The sequence below is a fragment of the Macaca mulatta genome, chromosome 7 (genome assembly GCF_049350105.2).
Source record: "Macaca mulatta isolate MMU2019108-1 chromosome 7, T2T-MMU8v2.0, whole genome shotgun sequence".
NCBI lineage: Eukaryota > Metazoa > Chordata > Mammalia > Primates > Cercopithecidae > Macaca > Macaca mulatta.
Genome location: NC_133412.1, coordinates 172,544,758 through 172,567,136, shown reverse-complemented (window position 1 = coordinate 172,567,136; position 22,379 = coordinate 172,544,758). Strand labels below are relative to the sequence as shown.

Genomic DNA, 22,379 nt, shown 5'->3' with positions numbered 1-22,379 from the left:
GAAACCGCTCCGCGCCAGTCAGGTCGCCTCGCCGGGTGGCATTCTTCCCGGGTGCTGGGGGCGCACGGGGATCTCTCTTCCGCCCGCCGCCATTGCCCTGATGAGTGGCGCCGTCTTCCTCAGCCCACCTTGGCGGGACTGAGCGGGCGGTTCCCGGGATCCAGGTGAGGCCGGGACGGAAGGAGCCTCCGGGAGTTCCCTTGCACAAAAATGTGATCATCCAGGGGCAACAGCCCCATCTCAAAGTGGGGATTTCGTGGGGACCTTATTTTCTTCCCGAGTGGGAGGAGAGTAAACCCGCTTTTCTCAAGGACAAAAGTGTTTTTCCAATTGTGTGGGAATGGAACCCTCCACTAGAGTGGGACACCGAAGCTCCTGGAATCACAGGGATTTAATGTCAGTCCTCCTTCCAGCCTGACTTCTCTTAGGGTAACCCCTTCCAGCAAGAATTTGTATGCAAATCGTCACCTTGCTAGGAGTCTCTAGTTTTGTGTCTTAAAAATTGGCCTCCAATTGTTTAAAGCACTTCATCGGGCCCTTAAAGGTCCAGAGAAGCAGTGGTTGGACGCCCAGCCTGTCCACCACAAAGCTCTTGAGAAAATGTTCAAACATTTTCCCAAAGTTGTTACTCTGGAAATAAAATTGTCTGCTGTTCGCCTGTAGCCGATTAGAAGTTTACCTTCACTGTGACAGCTTTTCCAGGCTAGGATTGGAGCCACATCTCTATTTTCCATTTTTCAGAAATAAATCTGAACCAGGCAGAATAGATTTGCTATAATAAGAGTCAAGGTAGTTTTAAAAATATGCGTATACATATATACTTATAATATGAAACAGTATATTACACTTGCTGTGCTCTCAAGGCTACAGTATTGTGTAAACGGCACCATCATGGCGTTTTGAGTAAGAGTTGATTTTAAAATCTCAGATTTAGCTAACCCGAACTTTGAGCAGCCAGCTTTTCTGGTGGAGGAATCTGAAGGCATTTGTCAATTTATTTTTTGAAAGGCCTCCGGAAAAGGTAACAAATTCAACACTTGGGAGCTCAAAGCTACTGCCAGTCCTGGACAGGAAGGTTTTCATATCTGTCTGAACTTGCTCGCTGATTTCTCAGACGTCCATTTATAACAGTTCTAACAAGATAGAATCTGCCTTTGAATATCTGTAAATACGGGTAAAGATCACAATCCAGCACTCATAATGGTCCAAAACGAACTGGCAGATTATCGTGTTTGATTAGTATTTATGTTACCGGATTCCTTTACAGAAAGAAAGATGAAACGCTAATTTTGTGTGTGTGTTTGAGGGGCCCCATCCTAGGTCTCTGCAGTTCATTTAAAGGGATGTACATTTTAGGATTTTTGGAGACCAGGGGTGTGTATGTTGGGAGGGGCGGGTAGTTGTTCATGTTTTGCTTGAAAGACAGGTGACCTGTGGTTGGCTGAAGTATTGGCTGGTACAGTGACGGGGAGGCTGACTTTTCATTTTCCTTTTCTTTATTTTGACGGCTCAACAGTGATCAGAATTACGCGTGATTTCTCCCTCTAGGTTTGGGCTACGGCTTGGACAGTGTGGTGGAAGGCTCTTGCTCAGGATCTTCCTGGAGGAAAACTGGTAGCCCCCAGGGTGCTCTGGCGTCTTTGCAGGCCACACACTTTCTGTGCCCGAGTGGCAGGGTGGGCTGCCCTGCAGTGTGTGGTTCCGAGCCCTGCCACGTGTCTGCAGGGCACTTGCCTTGCTTTTTTTTTTTTTTTTTTAGGAGCAATGTGTGGAAGATTTGCCTGGAAATGGGGGGTTCTGTCAGCTGGATCATCTTGAAATACCAGTGTAATTGGTAGCCAAAGGGATCCTGGAGAAGCCTCCTTCGGAGGTGCTGTGTTAAGCATCTTCAATTTTATTGCTTTGAGAAATCTGGATTTTCGTATAGGATTTCCTACAAGGGTGGCTTCCGGAGTGGCACCTGAGTCCTGCTTAGAGGTTCAATAATATTTGTTGTTGCTGGAGCATCAGGGGCCGTCTCCCTGCTAAAGCAGCAGAATCTAGAGGTTGGCCTGTGGTGTGGGGCAGTCTCAAATGCATTTACTTCCTAAACAGCCCAGGGCAAACCAGTTCATCTTGTTAGTTTCTTCATCTATAAAATGGGGCTAGCCAATTGTTTACTTCCCTGTCCCTGTTCAGATATGAAAACAAACCCGTAGGTAGGAGTGAAGCAATTGCTGATTTCAAAGACATCATAAAAATGGAGAACTGTTATTGTTCAGTCCATGGGGGCAGGGTGACTGATTTGCAAAAGGGAAAGGAATCAAATAGCTACTTGTAGAGGGTGTAATTTTTTACTGCAAGGAGGAAGAATTAGGGGCTTTGGGAGGAGGTTTATGTGGGGAGGGGGGTGCTTGGGTTTTCAATTTAGTAACCGAATACCAATAGGAAACTCCCCCCTTCCCTATTCATTTTAGAGGACTGTTCCCCCACCCCAGCTCCTTGTTATTGTTGGGATTGTCACGTGATTCAGAATCTTGACACTGAATAGTGTCACTGTTGACCTTAACCCGAATACACCAGAAAAGGTGTTTTTCCTGATATTTGGTCTCAGGCCCCAGAAGGAGAGTTGCTGGACAGGGGACATACGGACTTGGATTGGGGAGGAATGCATACAGCAAGCAGTCTTTAAATGCACAGTCTTGCTAGGTGCCGGTGAGGAAGGAACTCAAAGTGGACCGGTGAGGAAATTCTCACTGCCTCTCAGAGCTCACAAAAATTGGTGCTCATCCCCATGGAGCATGTAGCTAGCTGCTATGAAATGGTACCTTCACTAGGGAAGCCAGAGGGCCTAAGTGTCCTGTTGGGGCTCCATTTTACTTTTTGGTTGTTGCTTTTCTTTGGAAGAGGCCTGGTTTCTTTTTCCCAGCTAAAGCTGGATGACTTGAATTAGATTTTTAATAAAATAACCTCTGGCAGGGCCCAAAACCTCTGGATTAGTCTTGTTAGTTAGGAAATACAGAAGCTTTCTTTATGTATTTGGTTTGTTCACCCTGGCTGGGCCAAGACTTCGGGACGGAGTTGTGGGGTAGGGGTGGGAGGGTGTGGCCCTCTCCTTTCTCCATGGGGGCCTTGACCCAGCCCCTGTTCACTGGCAGTGGGTCTGGAGTGAGGAACGGCAGATACCCGGAGTCTGCGATGGTGCAGGCTTAGAGCCAGGAACTGTCTGGTGCTTCTTAATTGAATACAGATCTAAGTAAATTCCACGTGGGCATGCAAGGCTGGGCAAGGAAGGTAGTGATATTCCCCTCTCCACGGCTGGACTCCTAACCCAACCCGACGGGCCTCTCCGCCCGTCGCTGTACCCAGCCCACATGGTTTGCGAGAAAAGGTAGGGAAGCAGGGGGACAAGATCACGCAACGCCCATGTAAATACTGTCTGTATGAACTGGGTCTTCCATCTTTTGTTAGTGGCAGCTCGTTAATTAACCAGCAGATTAGTGCTGCCTTCTTTTGACACACGCATGTATTTTGGGGTAGAGGATTCTTGTTCTGCTAAAACTCTGAACCCAACCGTTCAGGAAGTCTCCCTTCAGCGCCGCGTGCGCCTGCTCCCTCTCCCCCGATGTCCTCCCCGCTCCCCTTTTCCTGTCCCCTTCTACCCACCCTTTCCTTAAACCCAAGTGGGCTTGTAGTCGAGTGGAGGACAGACACGTTAAACACAGCTAAATAAATCATGTTTACGCTTGGCGTTCTCGGTAGTGAAAAATCTGTTGGCTGTTTTTACTTCCTTATTTCTCAGCATTTGCTTCCTACCTGCTTTTGAGCACATGCCCAGAAATAGTAGTTTTGTCAAATGAGGGGATAATGCCAGCCAGCCTTTCTCGCTGCCAAGGAAGCTGCTGGATTTTGCAAAACAGAGTGACGTTTTTTTAGTGACACCGATGTTTTTTTCAAAGAAATTAGGATGTAGAATAAGGATATTAAAATGCACTTAGGGAAGGGGAAAAAAGCGACGTGGTCACCCCTGCAGCACAGGGACAGCAGGTTTAGAGAAGAAAGGTCTCATTTTTGTTTGCATTTGGCCGCTCCAAGGGCAGGAGGCAGCTGTCAGAGGCGGAGGAGCTGAGTCAGGTTCCCTTCGTCTCAGCCCCAAGACTTAATTTTCTCTGCCATTTTGGTGATGTGGTGCGAAGATTTTTTTTTTTTCTTTTTCTTTTGGGTTTTGTGTCTGTTTAGTCTCTGAGGCCTCCTGAGTGATGCTTGCTGCCTTCTTCCTCTGAGATTACAGCTAGATTCTCGCCCCGATCAGGAATTGGAGCTCGTTGGGATCCTAGCTACACTATGATTGCTTATGTGTGAGAGTGGCCCCGGAGGCCTCCCCGCCTCTGGGCTCTTACCTACGATGTTGTTTTGGGGTATATTTCATGATGGGGTGCTGGGCGGAGAACTTCCTGGATAATTACAGCCTAACAGAGGCTGTAGATTTTAAAAAAACAATAAAAACACAGTTTCAAAACCAAGTAAGTGGCATATAAATACTGGGCACTCCTGTAGGGAGAAGTGGCTTGTCTTATCGCGGAATCTTTGCAGAGTTTCTGCAGTAAATTCTGTCTGAGGTCCAGCACATCAGCTCTGTTTCAAAGACAGCCGAGGAAAAATAAAATTACAACAAAATCAAAGTCAGCGTGCTATGATTTCCCCCAATTTCTAATGGGAATACTCTGCAATAGAAATGATATTTCCATTGAGGACTGCGCTGCCGGTTTCTTTAATTACATTAAATAGCGGTATAAACCTCAGCTGAATGTAAACCTCTGTTACAGCGGCGTCTTGAGCGTGGCTGGATGAATCGGAAGGAGCAATGTTACTAGTGTTAATGTGCTAACAATCTTTATTAAATTAATCCCGTGAAGTGTTAATTTTTACAAATTTTGTTGTGCACACACTGCACGTCACCGCTAGTGTGTTAGGAGATGAAAACAGATTTCACGTCAAAAAATAAGTAAGGAGGTGGCTGTCAGACTGCTCCCTTAGAGGAAAATTTGTGATTTTTGTCATCAAATGTTACCTGTGCTGAAAAGAAGGCTTACAATATGTATATTAAATGCCATCTACCTACAGAAAACGCAGTTAAAGGAACTACTTTGTTGAAAGTAATTACAGGCCTGTTCAATTTTTTAGTCAGTGACATTTCAGACTTGGCTTAGGAACATAAAGAGGTCATAGAAAGATTTTGTTCTTATGTAATGCAAAGCACTGAACCTCAGTATTCTGTAAGTCCATTAGGAAAAGGGAAAAAGACATGAAAGGGAAAAAAGAGATTTAATCATCAACAAAACCCAGGGGAGAGCTGGATTTTTTTTTATTACAATAGTAGAAATCAATTGTCTATAATTCTATTAAATGCAACCCAAAACAAAATGTGCATTTAAACTATAGCAGGTCCTCCTTTTTACAATTTGATTTCTTTCTTTCTTTCTTTCTTTCTTTCTTTCTTTCTTTCTTTCTTTCTTTCTTTCTTTTTCTTTCTTTCTTTCTTTCTTTCCTTCTTTCCTTCTTTCCTTCTTTCCTTCTTTCCTTCTTTCTTTCTTTTTAACCTTCTACTAACCAAGTTTATTTCTGTTCCATCTGAAACAAAAAACCCTGCTGGCCCTGTGATTGTCTGTTCCCTTATTGCTCAGGTAGAGTTTTATGGTCTGATCTTAAAAAGGTCGATGATGCTTACATTCCTCATATCCATGACTCCATCTGCACCTGAAATTTCTGCTCCCTTTTTTGGCTGCTTTGGGCTTGAGTCATCCCAATAACCTCCTTGCTGGGCACTCCGTTTTCTTTATGTTCTTTTTATTGGCTGTGCTGTTTATTTTCATTCTTAATTCTCCGGGATTCTCGCAGCTTAGCCTTCCTCCTCCTGTTTATTCCATTGCACTGTCTGCGCATGGCCATTGAGCAAAAGCCAGCACTGGAGTTTGTGGGACCTTGGAACCACAACTTCCTGAACTCCCCAGTTTGTAAACATGTTTTATAGAGGGCCACATTCTTAACACGCGTCAGGATTCAGTGTTTTCCGGGTCATTCCTCAAAGGTCAGGCACAGTGGATGCCGAGGGGATAGAAAAAGGTGTCCTTAGTTTAAAACTCACTATAGGCACCCAATCTGAAGATGAGTTTCCTGGTTTTTGCCTTGTGTGACATGTGACTTCTGTCTTAACTGTGTATTTCCACTCCCACCCCCAGCTCTAAATTAATGAAGAAATAGGAACGTATCTGAGGGATGCCCGGCCAAGCTTGTCATTGGAGTCTGGCCCCTAAGTTCTGTTAGGGGCTACAGGGTCCCAACCCTAAGTCCTACATTCTTTATGCTTGGAATCCAAATGATTTATCTAACAACTTTACTTTGGTTTGCAGCCTGCCCTCACTCCTCATCGAGTTTATGCTTCATGCACATGACATGTAGGATACTGTTTGTGGCTCTGGACGCAACCAGAGAGAAAATTACTGAAGGATCTTGAATTAAATTGTCTTAGAAAGCAGAGACTGCTGAAGGTTGAAGCAGCTACCACATCTCTGATAAGAATACCTAAATTGGGAGGAAAAGGGGCAATTCCTCTGTTAGGTATTGACTGGCTGATGTTGCCGGTGAGATTTAGAGAATCTCTCAGTTGCAGTTTGTCCTTGGCGTCTATGGACTCTGGCTGGATGCACTCAAGACATCTTAACATGTGCACATTGCTGATAGATGAGTGTGTGTGTGTGTATGTGCATATGTATGTGTATATAGAACCTCTCTTATAGGTAATAGATGTGCATACACACATTTTTCTTACCAGTGCGACACATGGCTTCACCTTCCGTTGTCCTCAGGTCTGCCCATTCCCGGATGGTGGGCCCCAGTTTGGTGGACCCTGCCTGCCTGAGGTCATCCGGAGGAGTTATATTCATTTTTGTATCTGTGTCCTGAAGCCGTGATGCATAGGAGCAAAGGAATGATGAGCATCCCGGCTGGAGGACAAGTGGTTGTGGTTTATTTGCATTTCAGTAGTTAGGAGCATGGCAGGATTTTCCCCGAGAGACAAGCAAAAGAAGAGTCCAAGCTGTGTGTCCCTCACCGTGCCCCCCTACCCCCTGCAGATGCCCACTTAGGGGCTGGAACGGCCAGCCCCCTCCACCTCCCTGGTTCACAGAAGATGGCTGAGGGATGCCCTTCCTCCCCAGCAACATCTGAAGTGTCCTCTGCTCCCTCACAGGGGCCTTGGTGCTGGAATTTGTGATGTAAGCTCACCAGTCCTTGGGTCAGGGTGCAGAAAGGGGATTGGCAGCCCTGGAGTATTTCAGCGGCCTGCGTCTTGAGGAAACTGGAGTTGGCAGTCAATGACACAGGTGCTTTCGGACCTGGGGAAGGGGTGTGCCCAAGCGTGCCTGCTTCTAAATTGCAAGAGGCAGCTACTGGGGAGGATGTTCCCTTTCCAATCTCTGGTGGAAGGAGGGGAAAGGTTTCGGTAGTGTCATTGGGGGACACGATCACTCCTTTGCTCTGCCTCTCCATTTTCTGGGACGAGATTTCGGAAGTGCTCCAAGAGGAGGAGTTTAGAGTAGGGCAGCCTGGCTCAGGGTGCTCCCCGAGGTGTGCTTCTAGTCTCCCTCACGGCTGAGCCTTCTCACGGTGGGTGCAGAGCAATACCCTGGTGGCCACACAGGGTTGTGGGTGGCCTGTGGGGATCTCTGGATGGTCATTTGTGGAAGTGATGGTAGAAGTGGTCTCAAGCCCCAAAGATGAGCAAGTTGCCCATGTTCCTGGAGGCCCCTGGCGAGCCCACCTCACTTCTTACAGCCTGGCACCCATCAATGACCCTCTTTGGGTCCATTAGGGCCTAGATGGTTGATGAGGGATGCTGGACAGGCTCTTTCACCTGCATTTGAATTCTTACCGTCCTCAGCCACCTGCAAGGACTGCTGTCTTTCAGCCATCTGCCCGCGTAGAGGCCAAACATAGGTTCGAACTGTTTTTATGTCTCCTGTGTAATGACCCCGAAGGAACTCTTTAAACACAGCTGTGCAAACCCTCGTGAGACCTGATTTTCCCTTTTCGTTGCTCTTCTTTCCAAGGACACCTACATGTTCACCCCCAAACCAAAACCCATGGCAGCAAGGAACTAGAGATCTGTAATGGCCATCGGGTGCCCAGACAAAACAGTGGTGTCTGATGGAGAATGAGAATCCAGGAGTGGGAGGTGGGGCCTGGGGATCCCTGTCGCCCTGCCTGGCATTTCTAGGTCCCCCAAATGCTCCGGGGCAGTGAGCTGAGCCATGTGGCACACCCAGTCCCTGTCTGGTCCTGCCTTGGGGACCCAACCTAGACTTGCAGCTTTTCATGGTAACCCGCGTGTTCACTTACATGCTTGGCTTTCCTTTCTGCGTTATGATGATGATGATTGTTGGTATATATTTACAATGAAATGGAAAACAAGTTCCAGTCATTGCTGGTTCCTAGACCTTCATAATTAAAAGTTAAAAAAAACTTTGGGAGGCCGAGATGGGTGGATCACAAGGTCAGGAGATCGAGACCATCCTGGCTAACATGGTGAAACCCCGTCTCTACTAAAAATACAAAACATTAGCCAGGCGAGGTGGCGGGCGCCTGTGGTCCCAGCTACTCTGGAGGCTGAGGCAGGAGAATGGCGTGAACCTGGGAGGCGGAGCTTGCAGTGAGCTGAGATTGCGCAGCTGCACTCCAGCCTGGGCGACAGAGCGAGACTCCATCTCAAAAACAAAAAACAAAACAAAAAAAACCTAAAAAAAGAAATGAAATAATACCTGTGGAGTGAAGGAATTTATTTTTTGAGTCGCCCCCACCCCCAAAGACCTGTGTAGCTCTGAAAGTGAGCAGACGAAGAAGGCTCCCCTAAAATTGTTCTTCTCTATTCCTGCTGTCTCAGCCACTCCCCCTCTACACCCCCCACAACCCCCCAAAAAAAAGGGAATTGAGAGAAAGACAAATGATGAGAAGGCCGGTCTTGTCAGGTGAACGCCAGTACCTGTCTCATTTAAGGTAGCACTCCACTTCTTTCAAATAGGAAACTGCCAAAATGGATGTCATGGGCTGCTAATTAGATGTATTTTAACTGCAGGATCATTTTACCAGCTAATACTGTTATTATGTGCTTCAGTGTGAACCCATGGTGGAGCTGTTAAAATATGAGCGTGCACTCTTAGCAGACGGCTCTTGGAACTGTTGGGATGGGTGGAGGGGCTTTTCCTTACGGCTCTGAAGATCCCCGGGCCAGGCCCTGGGCTGAAGGTCTGCACTCTTTCAGCTTCTCAAGAGGTGGCCCCTGCTCTCCCGAAGACCATCTTCTCCTTGTGTTTAGACCAGGGCCTGAGCCTCCAGGAGGCCTGAGCTCTCCAGTGTCACATCCCCTCCCCTCTAGACATCAGGGTTCCCTCTGGACCAGCCTGGAAGTGCCAGATGACCACAGTTCATGCCTACCCAGAACAGGCAGGCCTGAATCTCACGCATTGGGGTTTTCAAGTCTGTGCTGGCTTCTCCTCCATCTTCCCTCTGTAGCAAACCGGAAAAAGAATCCTAATTTCCCGTTGGGGTGGGAGAAGATGAGCTAGGATCAGGATAATGATTTTTAAATGCGAGCCAGGCATTTGACTTCATGTTATTTCTTTTCCCCCTCACCCTCTTAATACATAGCATTTTTTTCTATCATCCTTAAGACAAAGTAGCTGGCAAAATATTTAAGTGATCAGAAAGAAATATTTTTATTTGCCCGCGTGCGAATTGGGTTATCTGCCTATCTTGTTTATGAAATTTGGCGCTGCCTTTCCTGCACAGTGCATTCGCCTCTCAAATCTTTCCCGGCTCCCATTTCCATATTTCTGCGTGCTTGTTCTTTGTTAATCACTTGGCAAGCGCTTATTTGAATATTAAAAATTTCTTTAATCATCAAAGGCAGGAGCACAGTCTCATGAATATTCATATTTTTCCCCCTCCTCAGACTGAATTCTAGTTCATTACCCTGCAGTAAAAGCCAAACAGCCATCAATCGCCCTCATTACAGGCTCTGGCGTTTTGATTGGCTGCCTGCTGCCCAGAGCTTTTTTTTATTTTTTTAATTTTTTTCCCCTTCTCCTATGAGCTGTCTTGTACCTGCCAACAACCAAAAAAAGAAAAAAATAAAATCAACAATGCAAGAATAAATTTCTCTGGTTGGAAAACAACTTTGCAAACTTGTCAAACAGTCCTTGTGGCTTGCTGCTGCCACCGCTGTAGCGTCCACCAGCGCCACCTCCTTCCCCCCCGCCGTCCTTCCCCCAACCAAAAAAAGAAAAAAAAAAGAAGCCCAAGATAAAAGAGGGGGGGAGAGAAAAATAAATAAATAAATAAATAAAAAGGGAGAAACTTGAGCCTCAGAGATGAATATTTGTCAAGAGAGTTGACGTAAGTTTCATTTGCATAATGACTTTGTACTTCTGCATTAATAAAATTTGCATATGAAGCCATGTTAATTACTCCTGATCATGCTTTTTGCATTCATGCATAGTAATTTTCTCCGACTTGTGAGAATTAATGTCTTGGCATGGGGGGAGGGGGCGCGGGGACTGTCAGGTTCCCTTGCCAGTGTCCCTCACTCACGCGCGCTGCCTCCCTGGCTGTCTCCTTCCTTGATCTATGACTCATTTCTGCACTATCGGTAGGAGTTCTCAGCTTAAAAAAAATGTATCAATTGAAAGGCACCAGTAGGGAGAAAAATACACGTCTCCTGCACAGTGTCTTCCAGACCACCTCTCTCTAGCTCTGAACATGGAATCTGTAACCCTCCCATTTGGGAGGGGACCCCCCAGAGGCTTCAGGGGTGGGAAAGGCTCGAATTCCCCCCAAAACAGGGCTGGGGCTTTTCCAGGCGTTTTTGTGTCTCCACACTCCTTGGCGGTGGGCGTGTTCGCTGGGTGAGTGCGCATGTGTGAGGAACGGAGCCGGAGCATCTGCAAAGTCCCTCTAGAAGAGAGACGGGTGACATACCCCTGTGGAATGCTTAAACCCGTGAAGGCATCAAGAATGAGCTTATCTATCATTGCCCTGTTTTGGAGCCTAAGAAGCGGGATTTTAGGGGCCTTATATTTAGACTTTTTTTTTTTTTTTTTTTTTTTTTTGTGCATAGACCTCCAAAGAAAGCATTTTTTTAGGAGTGTCTTGCAGGTCTTTGTAGGGTGATTTGCTGTGTTCAGAGCACATCCTCTTGCTTTCTTTGCTGGGCAGTGATGATGCCTTGGAAAGGACCGTAGGGAGTGAGGCAAGTTTCAGAATGAAAAGTAAGAGAATGATAGTGACTATTTGGTGAGTGTTTCCTGGATCCCTGGCTCTAGCTGACCTGACTCTTCCTTTAAAGTTGAGGGAGCTGAGGCTCTGCGAAAGTGACTCACCTTTGGTCACGAGGCCAGGAGACTGCCAAGGAGAAATTTGAATACAGTCCTCTGGCTGTGAGGCCTGGGAGCTCTGGTGCCTTCCTCTGTGCATCTGTGGGTGCATACCCTCTCCCCCAGTCTCAAGGACTCCTTAAGTGCTTTCTGGATTTCCCAGCTACACTTTTAAAGGCAAATAGCCCTCCTCTGAGGAAGGGTGGGGGCTGGGAGGTAGCCTGGGACAGGCACTGAGGCTGTTTTTTTTTTAAGTTAAGATTCACCGGATGTAAAATTGACCATTTTAAAGTGTACAATCAGTGGTTTTGAATCTGTTCACAATGTCGTGCAGCCGTCACTCCTGTCTAAGTCCCGAGCATTTTCATCACCCCCCAAAGAAACTCCATACCCATTAGCCACCCCTCCCACCCCTACCGGCTCCCCCCAGCCCCTGGCAACCACTGCTCTCTGTGTCCATGGATTCGCCTCTTCTGAACATTTCGTATCCATGGAATTATGCAGTATGTGGCTCCTTTCATCACTTTGGGCGTTTGCAGCAGCTTCAGATTTCTTGAGTTGCACCTTTGGGAAGGGCTCTGGGTTTAAGCTGCCCCATGGGGAAACCTCTCCCAGGGTAGAAGGTGCTCTGGGAGCCCCAGAGAGGCCCTGCAGAGCTTGGGATTAGAAGCCTCTCTCCCGGCTGCCCCGCTCCCCTGCCTCAGTTGAGCCGGCCCCTGGAGCAGGTGCACTTCATCAAGGTCAGAATTCCTAGTGAGGCTCTGGGGAAACCTGTCCAGGGCGGCCTAGCCTCTGATCCCTATGCAGGGAGCAAAACGTGGTGTGTGATATCGCCTTTACAGACCCTGGCCTGAGCCCCACCTTGCATGTTTCCAGGAGAAGGGTGTGGCCAGATGCCTGTTTTCTACCTGCTCTGCAACTGTTCCTCCCATCACGGAGGCAGAGTCAGCTCCTTAGCACCTGGGACATCCCTTACCAGGCCTCCAGGTGCTCCCGCTGGTTTCTCAGTCGTGTTAAATGGTGCCGGCTGTGTCGTGGCCTCACCCAGAACCCAGGGACCGGAGCCTGGGATTGGCCTTTGCAACTTCCAATGGCTGGATTGAGCCCAGGGATCTCAGACTTCCACCCACTACGTGGTCCTTGCTCTAGAGATCCCAGGACCCCCGGTCATGTACCCAGCTGCAGCCCGAGAGGGAAGCAGAGCATTGCGGGCTTTGGGGACACAACTGGGTTCCAGTCTCAGATCTCCCTGAGCCTCAGTTTTCCTCCAGTGGAATGTGGATCTCTGCTGAGTGAGGTGGCCGTCAGGACGATGGATGACCCAGAGCCCTCGGTGGTCTGCAGGGAAGGCCTACAGAGGGATTTGAGACCATGTGTGGACAGGATCAAATGCAGCGTCCGGTGCTGGGAGCTTCAGGCTAGGGCAGGCTTCCAGGAGGAGGCGGGTCCTGACCTTCCTTGAGGGACGTCACTAAATCTAGCATGGCTTTCCCATCAGCATCTGAGGCTGAAACCGTTCACTGGTTCCTCAGCCACATCCTTCCAGGGCTATCCCCAGCTCAGAAATACCCTGGGCCCTAGGCCTAACCTAGTATGAGGTCTTTGTTGGCTCAGAGGGGTCCGAGCAGTGTTAGTGTTAGCTTTGACCTCTTGACGGGACACTGACAGCTTGCAATCCCTAAGCAGGGGGTCTTCTTAAATGCCCTGATGCCTTGATCCTGGATAAGCCATGTTTTAGAGGAACCAGGGCTGCAGAGAAAGAACCCTGGTTCTGGGGCCAGACAGCTGGGGTTTGGATGGGGCTGCTGATGCCTGCAGTTTTCTGCAGTCACGCCATCAGTTTCCTGGTCTGTGTAATGGGTGTAATGGGTATTCTAAGCCACAGCCCCCGTCAGTGTGTTAGGAAGTTCAGTCCAATGAAGGCTGACAGGCTCCTGGCTCATGGTGGCTTGCAGGATCCCGTGGCTCTCCTTGCGATGGGGGAATCCACGTGGGGGCCCTGGAGTGGGCAGACTCCCACCCATGCAGACCTGTGCTGGGCCTCCCTGGCAAAGCCGGCTGGGCCCAGCTGCCCATCCTCTTGTTGACGTTTCCTTTTTGTCTTTCTGATGCTTCCCTGCTCAATTATTTACCCAGGGAATTTGGGCTTCTTCACTTGTGGTTTTGGCAAGGGCTTCACACAAATGTTTTGCCCTGGTGGTCTCTTAGCCATTTAAGATAAACGGCTAAATCAAACGCAGGCCTTGCCGCGGAGCTGAGCGAGCTGTGGGGCTGGGCAGAGGCGGGCTTGGCCCTGGCCCTGTGTCCTTGCTGTCACATGGCGGGAGGCCTCCCAAGCCAGGCCGAGACATTAGGAGGGGGTGAGCAGCGCCAGGGTTTTCTTGGGGTGTGGTGGGGGGTGTGAACCTTCTGAAGGGCACTGGGGCTTGGATGCAGCATGCTTGGTGCTTGGGGCTGGAGAGAGCCCCCAGCCGGTGGTCTGCCAGGCAGGAGGCTAACAGTGCCAGACACCTGGAGGCGGACCTGAGGTGTCCCGGGCCTGTACCAACAGCCCATCCTGATATAGCAAACGGGAGGCTCCGCGCTTCCCAGCTCTTCCAGGGAGGGGTAGCCCGAAGTTTTGGAAACAAATCCCCAAATGGAACCTGTTTGCTTGCTCCAGAGGCCCCCACGTGGGGGGTCCTTCCTGCGAGTGGGGCCCTGACAGCCCCCATTCACCCAGCCCCCTGCACTAGGCCCTCAGAGGCGGAGTCCTGCCTCCCCGACAGCCCAGCCTGGCAGCTGTGGAAACAGGGCCCTCCCCAGTGCCCCCTGCCAACCTCCCCGAGCCCATTCCCTCGCCTGTGTCCCGATTGCCTTCCCTGCAGGGCCTGGCACCCCGGGGGCCTCCCACCCCCGAAGGGTGGCCTGAGCCAAGCCCCACGCCCCGAGCCCCATCCCACCCTGTGCCTCTCACACAGTCCAGGGCCCGACTGACCAGTCTTTTCTATTGTTTTTTCTCCAGGGCCGTGCAGGCCTGCCCAGCTGCCAGCGGTGGCCCCCATAGCTGCCTCCTCCCACCCTCACTCATCCGTGATCACTTCACCTCTGCGTGCCCTGGGCGCTCTCCCGCCCTGCCTCCCCCTGCCGTGCTGCAGCGCGCGCCCGGTCTCGGGTGACGGGACTCAGGGTGAGGGTCAGACGGAGGCTCCCTTTGGATGCCAGTGTCAGTTGTCAGGTAACAGACGACGCCGCGGTGGGGGGCGGGCCCCCGGGATGGCGGGTTGTGCCATGGGCAGCACTGGAGCAAGGTGGGGACCCAGGGAGGAAGGGCAGCTCCCACCCAGAAGGTTTTTTGGGGTGCCAGGGGAAGTGGTAAAGAATATTCGCTGAACTATGAGCCAGGGCCCGGTGCCCCTTGGTCAGGAGTCCCCCGTGGTGCCCCCACCCGTTCTGAGAGTCTTGCTCCCAGAATGCATTCCCCAGCCTCCCAATCCCGCTTCTTTGGGTTGTTTAGCTACAGCTTAATTGGATAACACTTAACATCTGATATTTTCTTCTGCCCTTGCCACTGCCACCCCTTCCCCCACCCCAGACAACCCCCTGCCCCGCCAAGACAAGGCTAGGGGAAGATTCCTTGGTTGTCTGTGTACATTGCTGGAGCCGTCCAAAATGCTGAGTTTCTCTTTGGGAGAATGTGTTGCCCATTAGCTTTGAAAAAGAAAAAAAGTGGCTCAAAAGGAGCCTCTTAAAAAGCTGCGGCCACGAGAGGGAGTGAAACACTGTGGGGTGTGTGAGGGCTGGGGGTGGGGGCTGAGTACCTGCTGTGCGTCCGGCTCTGGGCCAGACCCAGACACAGCTGTTTGTGCCGACTCATCCCGCTCTCCTGGGAGGGTGGTGTGGCTGCCCATTCTACAGATGGGCAGATGGGGCAGTGTGGCGACACGAACTGGCCTCCTCTACATGCCCTGCCTCTCCCCAAGTGGAACCCAAGATCTTGTTCTGCCTAGGGTCTCTGGGAATCCTTGGAGTCCCTGGGAATTCAAGGGCAGAGGGCCCTCTCACAGGTCTATCCCCCCAGCATCTCGGTAGGGCCTGGTGTGAAAGCACTGTGGCCACGCAAGCCAGGATGCTGACACAGACACACGTGGTGAGCGGCCGTGGCCTGGTTTCTGTGGCAGGGCAGGAAAAGAGAGGGGGGGGTGCAGAGCTGGGGCAGATTTGATTGGTCCCTGCTTTGTCACTAGGCATGTTGCAGGCTTTCTCTTGACTTGAGTTGTGAAAGGAAGACAATTTTTATTGGGCAGGTTTTGTTTTTAATTGAAGCTGTCCCCAGGGACGGTCCCTGTTGGAGCCACAGCTCTGCAAAAGGCCATGGCCACAACTCTGTAAAAGGCCACAGGCAGCCCCTGCTCCAAGGTTCAGCGCTCCCTGGGCTGCAGAGCTCCCTTGTAGGGTGGCTGGAGCTTTTAGTATACCCTCCCTGCTGTGACAGGTGGTGACATCATAGGATCTGGCTTCCAAGAGGGAGTTCTGGTTTCTTACTGGACTTGTGCCTTAAGTGCACAAAGCAAAACCCAAAATCTCCTGGGAAGGAGTCGGAACCACTTGCAAAGACGCCGGCTCCCTTCTCTGGGCTGTGCTGGTCCCCAGGTGCTCGGGGCTCCTGTCCTGGCTCAGTAGATCTGTTCTGTGAGTCTGTGGAAGGCCCTGCTTGCTGAGCAGGGTTGCCTGCTCTGTCTGGGTGGTTGCCCTGCTCTCTTGGCTTCCTGTCATTAGCGCTGCAGCCCCTGCAGCTACTGGGGGGGCCGTGCTATCAAAGATCAGCCTGAGTGTTTATTACTGGACGCGGTCGAGTTCTGTGGTACAGAAATCTGATCTCGCCAGAGGCTCACCCAGGGCTTTGCTTAACCCTCTGTTGGCCCTACTTAGAAGTTGCTGAAGTAGATGAGACTCAACTAGAGGACTGAGCCCTTCCCTCATGTGGCCAGGCCCGCTTAGCATCTTTGTATGGTGCTGAGCAGGAGCTGTTACCATCCCCATTTTGCAGATGGAGAAGCAAAGGCTCGGGGAGGGAGAGTGGCTGGCCAGGGTGGCAATACTGGGATTTGTCCTTGGCTGCCTCCTGAAAGGCCACCCCTCTTCCCGTGGAGCCACATTGCCTCTGCTGACATCCACAGGAGGTCGAATGAGCTTTCCACTGCCTTAGCTCTGGGGGACTCTGCCATCAGCAAGTCCTCATACATGCCACTAGGATCCTTATGAGGACTGTTTATGGAGGGCCTGCTGTGTGCTGCATTGTGCTGGGCATTTGTGTGCCTTCTTGAATTTAACCCTCAAGCAACCCTAATACTTTACTCTCCTCACTTTGCAGATGAGAAAATGTTCAGAGACGTTGAGTTCTCACAGCTCACATCCATCCATCCATCCATCCATCTGTCCATCCGTCCATCCGTCCATCCGTCCATCCATCCATGCGTCCATCCACGCGTCCATCCACGCATCCATCCATCCATCCATCCATCCATCCATCCATCCATCCATCCATCCATGTATCCATCCATCCATCCATCCATCCATCCATCCATCCATCCATCCATGCATCTATCCATCTATCCATCCATCCATCCATCCATCCATCCATCCATCCATTCATCCATCCATCCATGCATCCATCCATCCATGTATCCATGCATCCATCCATCCATCCATCCATCCATCCATCCATCCATCCATGTATCCATCCATCCATGCATCCATCCATCCATCCATCCATCCATGTATCTATCCATCCATGCATCCATCCATGCATCCATCCATCCATGCATCCATTTCATGCATCCATCCATCTATCCATCCATCCATGCATCCATCCATCCATCCATCCATCCATCCATCCATCCATCCATCCATGTATCCATCCATCCATCCATCCATCCATCCATCCATCCATCCATCCATCCATGTATCCATCCACGCATCCATCCATCCATCCATCCATCCATCTATCCATCCATCCATCCATCCATCCATCCATCCATCCATCCATGCATCCATGTATCCATCCATCCATCCATCCATCCATGCATCCATGCATCCATGCATCCATCCATCCATCCATCCGTTCATCCATCCATCCATCCATTTATTCATTCTTTAGCTTGAAGCCATTTGGAAGGCCCCTAGCTTGTAGCACTGTGCATACACAGGAAGAGTCGGCAGGCGGGTCCCTGCCCTCTTGTAGCTTGCAGTCTGGTGGTGGGGAGGACAGAGAGTGGGGACCTGCAGAAGGGGAAGGAGGAGCAGGGAGGGAGGGAGTGGCGGAGGTGGGATTTGATCCCAGGCTGTCCATCCAGCACCTGCCACATCTTTGGCTTTGGCTCTTCATCTGGCATTAAAGGCCTTTTTAGATTTTACGCCTTGAGAGCTGCCAGGACTCAGAGCCTGTGAGCAACCAATGCTTGATTGCAGTGCTCTGGGAGGGGCGTGAGGAAGGGCAGTGTCCTGTTCCTGGGGTTGGGACTGCAGGAGGCTGAGCCCCTAGGACTGCTCCAGGAGACCCTTCTAAGGGGCCTGTTCTTACCTCCTGCCCTCTACCACCATGTCCAGTACAGTTTTCTGTTTTCATTCGGTCCCAGTTCATTGGCCCGCACCAGCTTGCACCACCATGTTTCCCGATCAATTTCAATACCTGAAACTATCCTATTCTGGTGTTTTTTTGTCCCTTTGTGGTTTGTGTCCCTGGCACTGGGCTGTTCGCTTAAGTGTTTTTAGTGGCTGTTTAATTAGTAGTTGGAATGGAGTCATTAAGTTCCCAGTAGCCTGTTAGGAAGAAGCAGGCCTTTGTAAAGATGGAATGGGCCTGCCGTCCTTACTTGGTTTTGTCCCTTTTCAGATCAGGATGCGCTGAACCCATCTCTTCAAATTAATACGGAGAACCCCAGTGTAAACGTGTTTCACACAGGTTAATTGCGTGCCTGTTACTGCATCCGCAGTTATTTATAGAAGGATGTGATTTTACCGGGGGGAGAAAACCACACAGGTATGTGTGTTTGTGCACACCCTGGGCTGGCAGCATCCCAGGTGGTCCTGCCTCCCGAGACCCCAAGCCTAGACCTCCTTCCAACGGTCGCAGTGCGGAGAAGGGACTCGGGGATCCTGACTCTTTTTGACTCTGCTGAAGGAATGTGGGGCTTTGAGTCTAGGCATTCCTGGGAACTGAGATTTCTTCCCTGAGAAATTTCACATAGAGGATTTGGCACAGTGGCTGTGGGGTCAAGAGCCTCAGACTGTGGTCCTGGTCTTTGCTTCAGCTGGCCAGAGGCCCTAAAGAAGTCATTGCCTCAGTTTCCCCTTCTGTAAAAATACATCTTTGTGTGTATATGCGTATGTATGCAACATTTGAAAACGAGGCTCGTGTTATTTTCTGAGACAGGTCAGCGTGGAGCTGCTGTGGGTGGAGTGAGCATGGGGCTAGCTAGGTTCCCAGGGCAGGGCGTGGGGCATTCAGAGAATGGTTTGGACACTCTTGGGCTTTGTGCCCCGCATGCTGGAACCCTTCCCTGTTCTGAGGCTTCCACGATTGGAAGGCGGTCGTCAAGTGTATGAGATTGCTTGGGGGTGAAGGCTGTTCTGCCCCGCGTAGTCATTTCCCCTCTCCATTCCTCAGTTTCCCCATCTACAAAATGGAGCTACGGATAGGACAGGCTCTGAAGGGTCGTTCTGGGGATTGTGTGAGATCATATGGGCCAGGTGCTGAGAACAGCGCCATGTGCCGAGTGAGCCCTGTCGAAGTTAGAGTCCATGCACGAGCCGAATGGGTTTCACAACACTGGGACTCCGTCAGGTCTCGTGGCAAGCTGGATCCTCGCTTTCCATTCTTAAAAGTATTTAGCCTCTTGGCTGGCTCAGATCATGTACCAGCTTTGGGAGGTGGAATAGGAACTGAGACACTTCATTGCATATTTAAAAGCTGCAAATGGTCATCAGCCACAGTGATTAATACGTGTACTTGGTGAAGTTCAAGGTCTCACGCAAGAACACACAGGATCCCAGCTCAGGGAAGTGGAAGTGTTTGGATTTAATAGAGGGAGTCAGTTGCAGTCATTAGTGTATGCTGAAATCACAGGGCAATCTTGTAAAGTTAAATTCAATTTACTTTTCTACTGAAATTGTGCTTGCTGTGTTATTTAACTAGTCTGGGGTTTCTTGGCATGGGTTAAAGGGACAATAAAGATAAAAGAATACCTGTAAGTAAATAGTAGGGTTTAACCATAGAATCTATCCTTTTCTCCTCCTTCAATTATATCCCAGTGTTCATTTTGTGTTGGTTTTATAACCAGAGCCGTCCAATGGGGCGCCGTGGATTAGACCACCCTAGCTGTGGAAGCCTGATGCAATTAATACAGTCTGCCTGGAAAGTGGCCTTATTTCTGGAAGTTTTATGTTAATGATATGGTCTGTGCTTTGCACATTTCTTACCAGAACAAGAAGCAATCTGTAGTTTCATTCTGGACTGGGTTTGATTAACACCGGAGGATCCATGGGAAGCCAAACGGTGATGTGGACAGAGATGGTAACCTCACCAGGCCCCTGCTGATGCGCCGCCTTGATTCTGGTGCAGGGGGTGCCAGAGGCACTCCAGGAGGGCGTTAGATTGGCCACTGAGACTGGAGGGAGGGGTGAGTATGGGGGTGAAGTATGAGGGGTGAGTATGGGGGTGAAGACAAAAAGAACCGTGTGAGTGAGCATGTGTGGACAGCAGAGCTCCGTCATGGGAACGTTGGAAAACGTGCTCATGGGATTCCCTTTGCAAGGTAACGTTTGTTGTTAGGATCCTTCTGGGCTAACCAGACAGGTCCCAGGGTTGATGGGGGCTGGCTCGATGTAGGAAAAGGGCTTTCAGGGGAGTTATTAAAAATTTAGAGAGTCATCTGTATGCCTTGCAATGTCTACATCGCCCAAGGGCCGGTGGTCCCAGCATCCGCAAACCAGCATTTATAGCGCTGTTGCTCTTCCCGCATGCAAGTGCCATTGATTCTACCCTAGCACCTGCCTGCTTCTTCAGGTCACACTGCTGCAGAGGCTGTCCCTGCCCGCCTGCCTCGAGAACCCAGATGCCTCTTTCTGTGACTGGAGGAAGTGCCAGGAGAAGCCATGGAGAGCTGCAAGGCCCCCAGGGTGGGGGAAGCTGATTCTCAGAGTGCTGGAGGTAGCCAAGGGTGGCAGGGCTTGGTGGATGCCAGAAAGTCCCCTGTCCCACATAGCTGGAAAGTGACATTTCCTACAGCATCAGCAAGGGCCAGAGGAGCTGAGGAGTTGGGGGCAACAGAAGGGCTGCACTGTGGCTCTGTTGGGGGTGGGGCACCTACCAGCATGACTGTCCTTAGATAAAAGAGGCCCTAGCAAATCCCTGAGTGGAGATCGCTGCAGCCTCGCCAGATTCCATTTCACTCTCTGAGCTGGCCCTTCAGACGTTCTGAAGGCAGAGCTAAATCAAAGAATTCTGTTCAAATCCATACAAGATGTTGCTGTTTTTCTGCTCTGACAGGAGAGGCATTTGGAAGTGCAGTTTCTTTCTTTCTTTCTTTTTTTCCTTTTTTTTTTTTTATAGCTGTCTTAAAAAGGAGTTTGGCTGTTTAGCACAGCTGGTGCTCATTACATTATGCACTGGCAATAAGATAGCATGTGTAATTAATTTTTAATGCAGTGCTGGATGCAGCGCTTTCAAGCAGTTAGTGGATGTGAAGAAGCAGCATTGGCCATGGACATCAGAGACCTCAGAGCAAGGCAGCCCCGTTCTCCTTTAAAGGGACTTGGAAAGTGGCAGAGGAGGCTGGCATTGCCCTCTGTGTGCAGCAGACTGGCCCAGAAATGGGTTCTTGGGTGACCTGAGGTCAAGTCAATCTTTAACAATCCAAGACCAGGGATCCCAAGAGATCATCTCCTCCAACCCCTTCATTATATAAATGGGGAAACCAAGGAAGATAGTGGGGATGAAGCCATGACATGTGGGTGGCAGAGCTGACTCATATACCTGGGTCTGCCCACTAGGCCATACTGCCCCTCTTGAGTTTTTATTGAAAACCAGAAGAGGAAATTCATCACCCAGTGGAAGCCACTTAAAGATGGATCTCTGCCTGACCGTGAGGCTCAGTGTGAAACCTGCAGTGAGACTGGGCAGCAGGTAGAGCTCTGATGTTGAGGAGCCCCACGTTGGGCGCCTTGGACTTCAGCTCTGCTCTCTGCAGTGGGAGCACACTGGGCACATCCTGGGTTTGAGACTCTGGGGTTGTGCTTTGACAGCTGGCTGCCCCGTCCCCGTGGGGCTCTGTGGCATGGATGCGTGTTTGAAGTTAAATGTTATTGTGGACCCATATTAGACTGCAGGCATGGTGGGAAGCTCTAGAGATGGGGCCATCTCGGTCCTTCCCTTGCAGTGAATGGGTGTGAGTATGTGATCCTAGGCTAGCCACTTACTTCCTCTTTCCAAGCTTCAGTTTCACCATCTGTAAAATGGGGACACTGAAGTGTTTGCTCACCATCCCTCCATTGGCAGGTCCCATGAACAGCCACCATCTGGGTGTGGCCATAGCCCATGACCAGCGCCTAGGGGAATCAGAGGGGAAAGGCCAGTGGGAGGGGAAGGAGGGAGAAAGCTGAGCTGCTGGAAAGCCTTTTGAGACTGTGGCCTTGGGTACCCAGCACACCGGTGATGACTTAGCTCTTGGAAAGCCACTTGCCCGGGAGAGTTTCTTAGTTTGAATGAAGGCAGAGGAAGGGCCAACATCATCAGCATTCCTGGGGCTTGCCACTGTTTGCTAAAGGACCAGCTCAGTCCTAGGCATGACATCTCATCGTCATAATGCTCCCAAGAAGAGGCACTCCCCCACCCTTTTGCTTATGATGATAGTGGGGCTCAGAGAGGCCACACAACCCACTGGGGTCACACAGCACACAAATAGCAGAACTTGGACAGAGAGTCTCAAAACAGAG

The 22,379-nt window shown here is 50.2% G+C and overlaps 1 protein-coding gene across 4 annotated transcripts in view; it reads left to right on the top strand.

Annotated features, from left to right (window-relative positions):
• The window catches only part of BCL11B (BCL11 transcription factor B), a 104,040-nt gene that overhangs the window by 26,426 nt on the left and 55,235 nt on the right, over positions 1-22,379 (top strand). For 2 of the 4 annotated variants that reach the window (XM_077941685.1, XM_077941684.1), the window contains exon 3: positions 14,410-14,622. The exons of the other annotated variants lie outside the window; for them this stretch is intronic. In XM_077941685.1, the coding sequence (XP_077797811.1) occupies positions 14,410-14,622 (213 nt within the window). The remainder of the gene's footprint in view (positions 1-14,409; positions 14,623-22,379) is intronic. 4 annotated transcript variants of the gene reach the window in all.